The sequence below is a fragment of the Lissotriton helveticus genome, chromosome 11, assembly GCF_964261635.1.
Source record: "Lissotriton helveticus chromosome 11, aLisHel1.1, whole genome shotgun sequence".
Taxonomy (NCBI): Eukaryota; Metazoa; Chordata; class Amphibia; order Caudata; family Salamandridae; genus Lissotriton; species Lissotriton helveticus.
This window is the reverse complement of record NC_136072.1, coordinates 110,367,169-110,382,225: the sequence shown is the minus strand read 5'-3', so window position 1 is coordinate 110,382,225 and position 15,057 is coordinate 110,367,169. Positions and strand designations below refer to the sequence as shown.

The window sequence follows — 15,057 nt, the reverse complement described above, 5'->3', positions numbered from 1 at the left end:
CCCCCCCATGACCGATGCTGGCGAGAGTGCTCAACTTCCGGGCCAGGGACGTTAACCTCCAAAATGCAAGAGTGGGAGCTCCACTTTGTTTCGAAAACGAGGATATCTCCTTTTTCCCCGACTTCACGCAACGGGTGCAGCGTCAAAGGCGATCCTTCACGGCAGTGAAGCAGAAACCTAGAGACATGGGCCTAAAGTATTCAATGTTGTGCACTGCACGTCTTCGAATGGAATCTGATGGGAACATTTGGTTTTTCGAAATAACGGAGGAAGCAGCAGACTGGCTTGAGTATCGAACGGACCGAGCCCCGCGGGATCGAGATGCTGGGGATGAGACCTCCTCCCCGGCCCATGGCTGACAAGGTGGAAATGGAAAGGAGACACTCTTTGGACTGGCTACCTATCGAGTCTAGCTGGGCAGGTAACGGGTAGCGGAGTGAACTTTTTACGGGAAAACTCCTCCTCATTCCACAACTGGACACTTGACTGTTGATGTGTGAACTACGCAAGGGTCTTTTTCTCTGTTACATCGGGGGGTGGGAATACGGGAAGCTGCGCCCTTACATTTTCTACTAATAGTTCATTTTAGGGGCGACAGGCACTCTGCAACTTTTCTATAGGTAGTTTTGAACCTAGAATGAAGGGCAAAAGGTTGGGGGGTAGTTGGGCTGGGAGGGGGGCGTTGGTTTTGGGAGTTTTTATTTAAGCATCATTATGGTTCGCGCACTGGTAATTCACTTTACTATTAATGCAGAGGCACTGGTCATTGGAAACCTGAGCTATGAGCGACATGGGGGACAAAAATGTTAAGATATTAAGCTGGAACATCAACGGACATGGGGACAAAATCAAGCGCATTGTGGTTCTTCAATACATCAGACGGCTGGCCCCAGATATTGTTCTCCTTCAGGAGACGCACCTGGTGGGGAACCTCTGCAAGGCTATGCACGGGGGGGGGGATACAAAATGTTCGCACACGCAGGTTTTAGATCAGGTTCCCGAGGTGTCGGTATTATGATTAGAAACACACTCCCACTTGAGGTAGGCTCTGTCTGGACAGACGAGAGGGGCAGATATGCTGGGATTTCAGGCACATGAGAGGGAACACAATCACGTTCATATCAGTATGTGTGCCTATGGGTCTCCAAGACACCACCTTCACTGATCTGGGGTCACTCCTTCTCTCGGTGCCGGATGGCCTCCTGGTCCTCGGTGGCGATTTTAATGCAGTGTTCTCGGGAACACTGGACCGCTAGCCTCCTAGGGAAATAGGTCCCTCAGCAAGCTGGCTGCCTGAATTCCTTGACACTATGGGGTTGGTGGGCGCTTGGAGAGTTTATCACCCAGGCCAGATACAACACACCTTTCACTCTGGCGACCACAATAGCTTATCCCACTTAGATTATTGCCGAATGCCGGCAGCCCAAATTACGCACATACACGAAATCAGACATTTAGCTAGGGGTATTTCCGCTCACTCTCCAGTATGGACACACATAGTAGTCAGTCAAACCACGGTGGGCAGGCTGGCTCCTATCAATCCCTGGTATCTTAAAGATCCGAAACGTCGCACAAACCTTCTCAAGGCCATAGACAACTATTTTGCCAAAAACACGGGTCGGTTTCCTCTTCCCAGTCCTTATGGGAAGCTTTCAAGACAGTGATCCGAGGTCAGGCTGTGTCCTTGATCAGTGGGGCAAAGAAAGACAAACAAAAAGCCATCCTCGACATAGAGACCGAAGTCTATCGGCTTGAGGGTGACCTAGAGGCGGGTGCAACACCAGAAAAGCTACACCTTCTGACCCTGAAACAACACTACTATTGGGCCCTGGTCACTGACCGAGCCAAATCCCTGAGGAGAGAATGTCAAGGTAGGCTATAGGATCTGGGGGACAAAGCAGGGAAACTAATAGCCTGGTTGAATAAGAAGGACTGGGTGAGCAGACTAGTCCCGGAGCTAAAAGATGACGAGGGCGTCTCTCTGACTGAACCCCAAGAGATAGTTGACAGATTCGCCGCCCATTTCCAACGGGTATATTCGACTGTGACTCCACACACTGAGGAAGAGTCACACAACCTTTTACGTGACATTAGACTCCCTTGCCTACCAACAGCTGATCGTGATTTTATGGACAGTGACTTGATTATAGACTAAATTGCGCAAGCAACACAGGCACTAAAAAAGGGCAAAGCTCTTGGACCAAATGGCATCCCCATTGAGCTATACAAATTGCAGCCCAATAAACTTGCACCGTACCTGAAATCGATGTTCGAGGAATCGCTGGAACATGGGGCCTTACTGAGAAATCAGAGAATTGCCACTATAGTCACCATACACAGAGAAGGGAAACCCCGGACTGACTGTGCCTCGTACAGACCGATTTCCCTCCTAAATGCCGAACCTAAAATCCTGGCTAAACTTCTGGCCACCCGCCTACTTAAGGTATTAGGCACCCTGGTGCATCAGGACCAAACCGGCTTTATGCCTCACAGAAACACGGCCCTGAACTTACGCAGTGGACGACCCAGGTTTTATTATTGCCAAAAGAAACATTGCACAACTGTGGGGAGCGGTTAAATCGATGACGTTAGTGTCCTGGGAGAGAGATCTCGACTGGTGTATGATTAGGGAAAAGACATACGTCACTAGGGGTAACCCCAAAAAATGGACATGCATCTGGAGCCCCTGGAATCGTTATCGGGGTGAAATCTGTACACCACCGGAATGCTCTGAACTGAATACCTCCTCACCCCATGATGTTCCCAGCTTATGTTGTAATGTAATCCTTAATATCCACATGTCGTTTCTAATTTTTCCACAGTTACTGTGACCTCTGTATTGCTGTATGAACCTGATACTTGTTTCAATAAAAAAATAATTATTTTAAAAAAAATAATGTAATCAATCATGCTTCCACTACCCTTCCCGGTACAAGTAACTTGAGTTTGTTCCCTAACTGGGATCAAATCCAATGTGAGTACCAACTCAAACCTAAACAATATCCAACTAGAAATGTATCTGCATGGTGCAAATTAAGATGCAAATAATCCACACTGTCAGCACGCCCCACGATACCACATACTGCATCACGTGAAATGGTGCACTGTTTGCTGTTGGAATCCCCGGTCCAAATTACTGCTGGATACCCCACTAAATTACAAAGTATATTATTAAGTACATGGTCAAATGACTTCAAAATTTTATTATGTTGATTACAATTATTGTGATAAAAATTCACAACAATAATTGACTGACTGAGGTATTAATACGCAAAATAAGAAAATAAGGGGAGTTACAGTTACTTTCAGTGATCCTGCCTACTAAAGAGACAGAGATCAAGGTTAACAAGCTACCCTTAAGTCATCGATACTCAAAGTATGGCCTGGGGACCGCTTGCGGCCCTCCTCACCATTACATGCGCCCCCCTCTCCCACCGCGAACAGCAGCACAAGCTGCTGTTCAGTGGCTGAGCACTAATATTTAGGAAAAAAAATTAAATAAACATGCAAGCATTTATTAACCTGCAAATAAATGCTTGCCCGTTCATTTTTTTTAACATGTTTTAGGCCCCTTGCACAACCACTGACCCACCCAGACCCCCTAGTAACACCCTGCTGGCATCAGTGCGGCCCTTGGTCGTACTACAGACCGTACTTTGTGGCCTCTGGGCCAATGTTTGTGAGTACCCATGCCTTAAGTCAACCACTAATAGAGGATATAGCCGGGGTAGAAAAAGAAACAAACCTGAAAACCTGTATAGTTTTAAGCGCCCTGGTCTCCTGGAGACATACAATATTGCATTAATTAATAATGGACGAACAAGAGGGATCAGTCAACTTACTAACAAGCCCAACCACATTCCTGAATATTAGCTTGTAATTTTGGGCAGTTGCTGAAGAGGAAGTTAAGATAAGGGGCTTACTAGAGTCTAGGGAGGAATAATCTTTTATAGTAGCATGTCCTGACCGACTGAGCTTCGGTGAAGTAGAGTTCACGGTCATAAGACAGAAGTATCCTCAAAACATTGAATAGTGGGGCTATCATTTATGATGACCTTATGGGCTGGGACAATCATTGAAGAAGACAAGTCAAGTTAAACAACCTGGAAACAATCTTTAAAGAATTGAGGCTATACACCGTCTCATTTAGACAACCTGTAATAAATTATTGTGAACTGTCAAAGAAACTAAAAAGAATGTTTGTGGAGCTAACAATTGTGGCTAAAGGAACAGTAACCAGTGTGATTGATTGTAGTGACATGCACAATAAACAGAGAACTGTAGTTAAACATAGAATAAAAATGAGATCAAATGAAGTAGTGCTCATGCGTTCAGTGAGTAAAGCATGTTCTACTTACAATAGTAGAAATGTTTTAGTATGAGCATTAACTATGTAAAAGGATTCGAGGTAGGGAGAGAAACACAATGAATTAAAAAAATTATAATTGGTGGTTGTTCATGATCCAATAGTTAATTGTTCTACTTGGAAAGGTCAATGTTTCAACCCAATGCGCTCAATCGGAGGGCGGATGTCAGTACAGTAATCTGTGATAAAATAAAGTGAAAGGATAATGGTCAGTCCTCGGCAAAAAGGAGGAATTTCTATCCGCTGATCAAAAATTATAACTCTTACTTTAAGTTGAAAAGAGGGCAATTCAGCCCTGTTTAAAAAGGATTGTTGCGGAAAGTGATGTGGATGTATAGTTTAAGTCTATAAAGATGCTTACAGTTTTACTTCTTGCAACAATTCAATATAAATCATAAAAAATATAGATGGCTATTGTCAAGAATGAGAAAGTAGATACACCTGATGAAGTAAGTGGAGATGAATTAAGAATAAACACTTAACGAAGAGTGTAAAACCAGGTGCAAATCAATGAACGATGTGTAGCCAAGATGAAGAGTAGGAGGCATTGCTTAATTGTTTCAACAAGAATCCTTAAAATAGAATTTTCTAAATCAAAACTATTAGTAAGTGTGCTGGACCCTTCCGCAAATGTTGTGTAATTTAGAGAAAAGAAGGGAAGTAAAATATTACTCATCTGTATTAAATCTCGCTCATCACGAAAAGCAGAGCAACCATGTTTTTTTGTTTCCAAGAAGATGCGCACTGGGATGCAGCAAATCATGAGGTATTATTAGCTGAAGACTTGGATGAAGGATCAGATAAAGTAAGTTGTTGTTAATGGGGAGGGGTTACCCCTGACAACTGAGGTGAGTGGTAAAGTAAGCATGTAGCTGCACCCAACGGAACACACAACAGAAGTGAATGAAAATTAAATACTAGTAAAATCAGAGAAATCCTCAAGCACTTGAACTTCATTCATAGATGGAGGAAAACCATCACTGCAACATTGTTTTTTGTCCAAAGAGGACAGGGAAAAAAACAATGCACTAACTACTTTCAATACATTATGTTTAAAGTGATGAACGATAAGCATATCATTGAAGTTATATGCCAGTTGAAGTTCATGTAGAAAAGTTCATGAAACCTTGTCAGATGCACAAGAATCTCCAATTGCACTCAAATATTTAGCCAACTTACATTTTTATAAATTTTCAATGCTTCTGTCGAAGGGTGAAAATATGAAGAAAATTCTTCAACAAGTGGAGAAAGTCGACAGATTTCATCTTTCATGGCACTTGACACCTGTAACAAAAGTCAAGCATATTTAAAATCTAATATTTTGGCAATTCTGTGTAAGTAAAACACATTTTGTTAGATTAAGACAATGTTTTAAATTCACGTTTCACTACACAACCACATGCTCCTGTGTTGGACCTGAAATCCTTGTTGTGGTACCTCCTCCGACAGTTTGCCCTTCATCCTCCTGTTTTTCTGGTTTTAGGGATCTGTACAATTTGCTATCGCTAACAGTGCCAAAGTGCTTCTGTGCTCTTCTTTAAATATGGTAACATTGGCTTACACTCAAGTGGCATTTTAATTTACTTGTAAGCCCCTAGTTAAGTGGTACTACATATAGCCAGGATCTGTAAATTAAACACTATTAGTGAGCCTGTAGCACTTATTGAGCCACCCACTCAAGTAGCCTTTTCAAACATGTTTCAGGCCAGCCATTGCAGCAGGTATGTGCTGTTTTAAACGGTCATGTCTGTGAAAAGGTAGGGCCGAATTCGACCAAGAACCCTTCAGTATTTGCCCGGCATTAGCCGCCTCTCATACCATTCGAGATTACCAAACAAAGAGGCAGGCGCTGGAGACAGGAAGGCAGGAAACAGGAGTTTATTCCGACGGAGCAGAACACGTCAAATCAGACAATAGGGTATCTTCTCGAGGTGCTCTAACCGCATCTCTGAGGCCTGGCCTCTTATACACAGGTTTATGGCTTTATTACATACACTGCATCCGTAATGTTTCTTTGAAGGACAGAAAAGACATCCTCGGAATCCCCGGTCCAGGCCCATTCCCACACATATCTACAGTAGAGTTCCCACCCCGATCTCAGCATGTGGTGGTTATCGCGCAGCTGGACATTCCGCTGGGAACGGGGATGGGTGTGATCAGTCGGATCTTCGGGGTGCGAAAGCGTTGATTAATCCCCGCTCCTTTGATGGGGTGAGTTCCTACTGTAGGGGGCAATAAACTACATCTGTTGGGCTAGGTGATGGCCTGGGATCAGGCCGGACAATCGGGCAGGGAGGAAGAGGTTATCAAAAGGGCCTGTTCTTTGAATGAGATGAAAGAGCGAGGGGGTTCAGCACGGGATGTGGCTCGGAGACAGGGTCGCGCTGGAGGTGCATTTATGGCCCAAGCAGGAGAGATCGGGGGCTGGCAGGGCGCGGGGGAATGCTTGCGAGGCCGGGGAGTGAGGGGGAGAGACGTGCAGGCTATTGGCAGTGGGCAGAGAGGCCAAGGCACACAAAATGGCTACTACTTTCGTACATGAAGGGGCATAAAAGGGACAAGATGGCGTGGCCACTGTTTCACGATGTTCACTTCACTTTCAACAGTGGCTGTGGTGAACATAAATGAACGCCGCTTATATATACCTAATTTTAGTCATTTTCCACAGTCCCCAGTTTTTATCATAAGTTAGTTCATTTCTGTTCATGTCATAGGTGAGGATGTACAAGCTGACATTAGTTATACAATTCGCTTTGGTAGCCCATATGCATTACAGGTAGATGGAAATAATTCTGCTATCAATGCAGACAGAATCGCACATAACCAAATGTAGTCAATGTGATGGGCGGGGAGACAGTGCATACAAAATTTCATTAGCTGCGTCATACGTTAGACCTTGGAGGCGGGGGCATTACTTTAGACGATGTAGGAGATTCGTTCGAATACAAACATGATGTCATACAAAAATGTTCTGGCAGAATAAAAGCTACTAAGTACATTACTTGAGGTTTGGACTTCGTGGGGATCAAAACTCGACAGCATGTTCATGTGCATAACTGGTGTTCTACAATCATCAAGATACAGAGTTAACGCCTTCTTAGTTATCCATGTACAGTTGAAAGTGACCGATGTAAGGTTTCGAAAGCTCAATTGGGTGATTAATCAATACAAAGTGGTTGGGAGAGGAATTCAAATTAATACAAGTGACAGTCAAGGGGTGGTAATGTTCGAAAAAAGGGTTAGTCTTTCCAGTGTCTTATTACAGCGAGCCATCACTGGTAGGCTCTCGTTGTTGTTCTTCTTTCGTTGGCACTGTTGAGCACCGGCGGTGGAGCAACGCGTCCAGCGCGGATTCAGATTTCGCGTTGCAGGGTGTGGCCACTCTTTGCTCTCGGACCACAGTCCTGTTTGTCCTGTTACCTAACTAATCTACCATAGGTACTTTAGTCGGGGTACCCGTATTCCGTTCTTCTTTCGGGACAAACCCTATTCTATCTTTTGTGCTGTGTTTCTTCTTTAAGTCTAGTTCAAAAAACTCCATATGGAAAAAGGGTGATGGGGGCGTGCTTTGGGAGGCCGAGGGAAAAGAGGGTGGAGTGGGATCAGGTCTGAAACGGACCAAGGAGGGCAGAAATTTCAAGCAAGTGGGCCCATCAATCGGGCACAATGGGCTGGGACTTTCGGCACGAGCTCATCAACATGCAGGGGCTTCTGGACAGCCCTTCTTTCCACGTTGAGAATGGTGCCTTGTCCCGCAACTCTTTGCTCTGTGGCTTCACCTTGGTCGAGGTCATAGATATTCCCCGATCTGCAGCCAGGCTGTGCGTCACATCCGGCCCCTCTCCTCCGACGACCGCACGTTATCTTTAAATGAGTACAAAAAAACAAGTCATAGAGAACTGGCAGGGGAAGATGTTTACACACTTTAATTTCTCTCCCAACCCCAAGTAGTTGGGGAAACGTTTATTGGTCACGATAGGGTGGACGCTTAGTGATCCTTACATCGGTGTATGCTGTTAACTCATGCATCATTGCTGTGGTGCAGGTCTGCAAGTATCTTTCTATTTTCAAACATCATGTCTGTCTGGTGTTTATTCCTGTTATATTCGCGAGCGTGGCAAGAAGTCTGATATCCAACAATTACATGGTTCATCGAATTCAAACCGGCTCCTCCAGTAGAGACTTGTGTTTTTCTAAAACAAATCCTGTTGAGCTATATTTTTTTTTTCTTCAAGGTCTGCTAATTCATAAAAAGTGTGAAGTGCTTATTATCATGGGCTTACAGCTACTTTTTCCAGGGAAGGACATACGTTAAGCATTTTTTTCTTTCTTTTCTGACAGCAACGGCTAACTTTTATCAGTTTTTAGATGATTTATCTTTAAAAACAAGGCCATCAGCTACAGTCTTTAAGATTTTCTGGGACGGCTGGTTACAGAACTGGGACCATTCTGGAAAAACGGGGACGTTTCGGACATTCTACTTTTGTGCAATGGGCGGTGGTAATCCGAATGATGAGGGTGGCGTTACTAAAGCACTAAAACTCAGTGGTTAGAGGAGGCAGACCCGGAAGTTGAGATCGGCCGTGGACCAGGGTTCGATTCCCCGTCTCGGCGGGTCTCGGGCTCAAAAATTCCACGGACTCGACAATTCTCGCTCCGGTGCCTACTCAACTCACGGGGTCACACTCTGCGACTCTGGGCAATAGCTTGCTTAATCTCCACTACGGCCCCTCGCGGCGGGATGCCTGGCTTTCACCTTGTGGATACCCTGCCGGGGTAGCTCACAGGGGAATACCAGGACGGGTTCCCTAAGCAAGCGCTTAGATACCATGTCGGTGATTTGCGCTATATAAATACATGTACATTTACATTTACAAAACAAAAGCCACTGGCATATAGTTCCCCTTTAAGGGTCAGATTAGGGGACATTAGTCGTCTTACCTGTCCTTTCTTTCTCAGCCAATTAAGTTCCATCATTTTACAGAAAGGAGAGGTAGTAATATGGCAAAATACGATCGTTTTGTTTCTGTCAATTTGTTCAAACACTGTCGTGTCTAAAGCCAATTATACCTGTGCCGGCGAGGTACAGTGTCGTCATTTATTCAAAAGGGAGCAAGGGAGCCCTCAGAGGGAGAGAGCGTCGTGTGCACCAAATAGGCAATTAGTACACGTACAACACAAAGAGAGAGAGAGAGAAAAACGTGTATAATAATAGGCTATTCAGTGCACACACACATAGAACAGTACGGGTCAGTTTCACGTATAAAACACAAGCTGAGGGAAAACATAAATTCATAGTTTACGTACACACAAATACCAGATAGGGTGCGACAGTACATACATCAAGTACGGAAACCTAAGACAGAACACAGAGCTATTTAAGGGCAAAAAGAACTTTGTCATGCATGTTGCGTATTCTCAGTATTCCCTTTAATTCATTTTGGGGGTAGAGCTCTTTGTTCTCCTTCCTTCCTAATAGTAGACAATTTTTGTTGGTAACCTCGCTTCAAAAATACTTACTCCTTTTTAATTGGTCGGACACTAGTCCAGTCGCGCTTATACTCACGGTGGGGTCTTCCAACACCTAGCAAATGATGATCCTAGCTGAGGTAAAGGAGGGGTGTCAGTCGGACGTGCGATGGTACAATTCTGACTCTTCTATGAGGGTGGAAGAAGAAGGGGTAAAATCTAAAAAATAACAATATCCCTAATATCTGGGCTGAGGGGGATTTTGGATGAACCCCAACCCGGGGTACTCTTAACTTTTCTTATTTAGTCAGCACATAAATTGACTCACTGGTGTGCATTATTTTTGGGTGTACATTTGGGATATCGGTTGGGGTCGGGTTCGTCGTACTGAAATAAGCCTTCAAGTTTCTGGTGTAGGCCACTCTCCCATTCGCTAGCTCCAGAGAGAGTCGTTCCTAAGTAAGGAAAGTGCTATATTTTTATTCGTCTTTCACATGCAGGTACCATGTTCGGGCTTAATTTTCCTATCCCATTAACCGTTCGATCAATGCCTCAATCATACAAAAAGCATTCTTTTATTGACCCAGACGTGCGCCACACATACGCATTCATACCGTACAAATCAGGGTCCATGCGCACATTCATACCATACAAATTATTATTTTTTTTTTTTTACGCTCCCAGAGATAGCTCCTACATATAATGTACCGTCTCACAGAGCTAGCCTATTTTCCTCGCATGGAACACGGTGCGGTTTTAGGTCTTCTCCATACTTCAGCTGAAATTCCGATGTAACCTGCAAAAAGAAAAAGAGGGGGGGGGGGCAGCGTTCAAAGCACATCAGCGCGCATAAACACGAAAATGTTTTTACCTACCACGTACTTGACTTATCTCTCTGGGATGCAGTCTCTTATGTCTCGGCATTGAAGCCCAGAGGAACTGGTAGTGCGGCAAAGATAACCAATGGTAGTCTGTTCATTACATAGATCGCCCGAGGGCGGTAGTACAGACCGCGTGTAGGAGAGGGTCAAAGGCCAGGGGTATTTAGTATAAGGTGGGGGGGGGTGACGGATTCATGTGTTCATTCGAGGAAAAGGTCATGGTTTACGGTGGTATAGGGCCGTTCCTGTTCACAGAGAATGGTATTTTTTTTTTAAAAACCCTATCAATCTAAATGACTGTTATGATGCTAGTTCCATATATATTTTCCTTTAAAACCTTGATTGTAAAAATGTCAGCATTCAAATACGGGCTTCCAACCATACAGGCCGGCCATGGGGCAGACGGGAAACGCATGAGGTAAGGAGAAATTACACTGTAGTATAGGAGTACGTAACGAGCGAGCCATTTAATTGAAAAAACTAAACGTGACAAACGGTTGCAGGATCAGTGAAGGTTGATTTTATAATTGAAAGTATAACAGGATCAGTTACAATAAAATCATCCATACGCACACCATGGGCAAGTATCATGAGTAACATTACTTCGGAGCTTTAATAATACAATAATCAATAGTAAAAAACCGACATCAATAGGGTTGTCCGCATGCCCAGTCAGTACCCTTCCCCGCCCGCCATGTGCACAGAGACCGCATACATCCCCCATAACATCAAGGCTAAGTAACTAGAATCGTCATAAGGAGTTGCAAGTCCCGCCCATACTGGCGCCATTTTGGTCGAAGCCGGGCGGGTCCGGAGTATAGTTCAAATGCCTCCAATAACTAGCGGCCGGACCAGAATCCCTTTCGTCAGTTCAAAAAAAGAGTTCCGTTAACGCCAGCAGAAAGGACAGGCGGCATGAACCGCGAATTAAAGGCGAGGAAGGCAAAATCTTCCCTACCGGGTCACGCTGAGGTCCCACCGGAGCTGATGAGTTGGCAGTCTACAGTGTCTTTTAGTAATTCGGACAAAAGCTGGTGTCAGCATGAGAGCACCACCATCTTGTGACGACGTTGTGGCCACTCCGGAGAGCGGGACAGCAGGCGTATCCCTCCACAGATGCACTGAATCAGTCTTTCCTACGGCACCAGATGTGGGTAAGGCGGCGGCGGCTACCCGGGGCAGCGGCATATCCATGGGGGATAGTCGAGCAACAGTGGCGGTTGCCCCCACCGGAGGCCCGCGGGAGTCGAGGGCCAACGACTCTCGTAGAATCTTTAAAACTGAGAGGACGTCTTCAAGAGTGGGGCTCATGCCCGAGCAGGCAAGCATCCGAGTTCCATGGTAGCCCAGAGCCATCCTAGTGGACCAGGCCCAAATCCCGGGGAGCCGGCCGCCATTTTGAGAGCCCCCCAGCAGCCGCCCTTCACCACGGCCACCGGAGCGGGTCCCCCGGCCAGGCAACCGCGGGGGCTCGTTGAGTGGAACGCTAATGGCAGTCTTAGTGCGGGAGGAACCTCCACCTGGAGGGGGAGGGGTGGCCGTCAGCAGGGCATCCCCCGCACACAACTTGCTGGACACCACCTCTGGACGATCTGGGGACAGGTCTCGACGCGTTGTGTTGCCTCCGGCCTATTCGCACAACGGTCCTCCACCCCAGGCCGCCACCGACGCTACCTCGCCGGCTGATGGCTTTTGTAGACTTTCCACAGCCCAAAACCAACCAAAAAGCAGCCCAACATTGCCACTCCAAAGAAGGAGGGACAGGAACAGCGTCAAGCAGACGGCGAATGCATTGGGATTGATGTTGCAGCCGGCTGCCATGTAAATAGTTGTATAATAAAAAGCGTTTTAACATATTACTTTGCTGGAGTGTTGTATATATTTATAATATTTGCGCGGGGTGGGCGGCGGAGCCGAGCTGTCTTGCGGCCATCATGGCGTCGAGCTCGGCTCTTCTCACTAGTTTCATATTTCTCATGAGGGGTTGTTCCTAATGTTTCTATTTTAGCGGGGTCAAAAAGATCCCATCAGTGGCCTACTGATTTTGCTCGATTCCTTTTGTTTTTCCTAACGATTTTTATGTTATATTTTGCTAGCACGATACAGCGGCTAATCCGCATTTTTGTATACATGTCCTTTTTATTAGGGGTGTCCTCCGGTGGAGCCGGATGATCTACCTCTAATAACGGTCCGGGCTTGAACCAACTACTGAACAATGGGGAGAAGATAGGCATGACGGGTTACAATGGGGACAAAAGTCTGCACTACCTATCCTTCACTATCCGCAAAGACTAAACAGAGTATTGCGACTCTGTGCTTGTTTGCAAATAGAGAATGATCCAAAGAGAACCAATTCCAAAACAGTAAATGCTTGGATAACAATCAATCAAATGGAGAGGGAAGCAGGCACGACAGATTACAATGGGGGCAAAGGCCTGCGTTACCTACCCTTCACTATCTGCAAAGACTAAACAGAGTATTGCGACTCTGTGCTTGTTTGCAAATAGAGAATCTCTCAGAAACAATCAAATGAGTAATACTAGTATTTTCAAACAAACAATCAATTCGCAATTCATCGTGTTACACGACCTTACACGGACCGTATGGACAGTTTCTCGTCTTCCGCTTCCAGCGCCTGATCGTCCTCTATTCTCCGTAATTGCTGTGGCACTCCTGATGGTTCCCAGTCAGGACCGTAGATCACTCGAGAGAGGTCTGCTCGGAACCAGTGAAGTTCGGATGATCGGCTGCCAGACGAGGGTCTATCGGGCAGGTGCACTTCCCGATCGTTGCAGTCGTTCACTCTGTCGTTGGGACCTCTCCCACTGGATCCACGTGTCGCTGATGGGCCCCACGTTTGGGACGCCAATTGTGAAAAGGTAGGGCCGGATTCGACCAAGAACCCTTCAGTATTTGCCGGCGTTAGCCGCATCTCATACCATTCGAGATTACCAAACAAAGAGGCAGGCGCTGGAGACAGGAAGGCAGGAAACAGGAGTTTATTCCGACGGAGCAGAACACGTCAAATCAGACAACAGGGTATCTTCTCGAGGTGCTCTAACCGCATCTCTGAGGCCTGGCCTCTTATACACAGGTTTATGGCTTTATTACATACACTGCATCCGTAATGTTTCTTTGAAGGACAGAAAAGACATCCTCGGAATCCCCGGTCCAGGCCCGTTCCCACACATATCTACAGTAGAGTTCCCACCCCGATCTCAGCATGTGGTGGTTATCGCGCAGCTGGACATTCCGCTGGGAACGGGGATGGGTGTGATCAGTCGGATCTTCGGGGTGCGAAAGCGTTGATTAATCCCCGCTCCTTTGATGGGGTGAGTTCCTACTGTAGGGGGCAATAAACTACATATGTTGGGCTAGGTGATGGCCTGGGATCAGGCCGGACAATCGGGCAGGGAGGAAGAGGTTATCAAAAGGGCCTGTTCTTTGAATGAGATGAAAGAGCGAGGGGGTTCAGCACGGGATGTGGCTCGGAGACAGGGTCGCGCTGGAGGTGCATTTATGGCCCAAGCAGGAGAGATCGGGGGCTGGCAGGGCGCGGGGGAATGCTTGCGAGGCCGGGGAGTGAGGGGGAGAGACGTGCAGGCTATTGGCAGTGGGCAGAGAGGCCAAGGCACACAAAATGGCTGCTACCTTCGTACATGAAGGGGCATAAAAGGGACAAGATGGCGTGGCCACTGTTTCACGATGTTCACTTCACTTTCAACAGTGGCTGTGGTGAACATAAATGAACGCCGCTTATATATACCTAATTTTAGTCATTTTCCACAGTCCCCAGTTTTTATCATAAGTTAGTTCATTTCTGTTCATGTCATAGGTGAGGATGTACAAGCTGACATTAGTTATACAATTCGCTTTGGTAGCCCATATGCATTACAGGTAGATGGAAATAATTCTGCTATCAATGCAGACAGAATCGCACATAACCAAATGTAGTCAATGTGATGGGCGGGGAGACAGTGCATACAAAATTTCATTAGCTGCGTCATACGTTAGACCTTGGAGGCGGGGGCATTACTTTAGACGATGTAGGAGATTCGTTCGAATACAAACATGATGTCATACAAAAATGTTCTGGCAGAATAAAAGCTACTAAGTACATTACTTGAGGTTTGGACTTCGTGGGGATCAAAACTCGACAGCATGTTTATGTGCATAACTGGTGTTCTACAATCATCAAGATACAGAGTTAACGCCTTCTTAGTTATCCATGTACAGTTGAAAGTGACCGATGTAAGGTTTCGAAAGCTCAATTGGGTGATTAATCAATACAAAGTGGTTGGGAGAGGAATTCAAATTAATACAAGTGACAGTCAAGGGGTG

The 15,057-nt window shown here is 45.8% G+C and overlaps 1 protein-coding gene across 1 annotated transcript in view; it reads right to left on the bottom strand.

Annotated features, from left to right (window-relative positions):
* MFN1 (mitofusin 1) overlaps nucleotides 1-15,057 on the bottom strand; it is a 209,148-nt gene that overhangs the window by 97,583 nt on the left and 96,508 nt on the right. Inside the window, exon 12 of the mRNA XM_078666485.1 lies at nucleotides 5,546-5,650. Within this exon, the coding sequence (XP_078522611.1) occupies nucleotides 5,546-5,650 (105 nt within the window). The remainder of the gene's footprint in view (nucleotides 1-5,545; nucleotides 5,651-15,057) is intronic.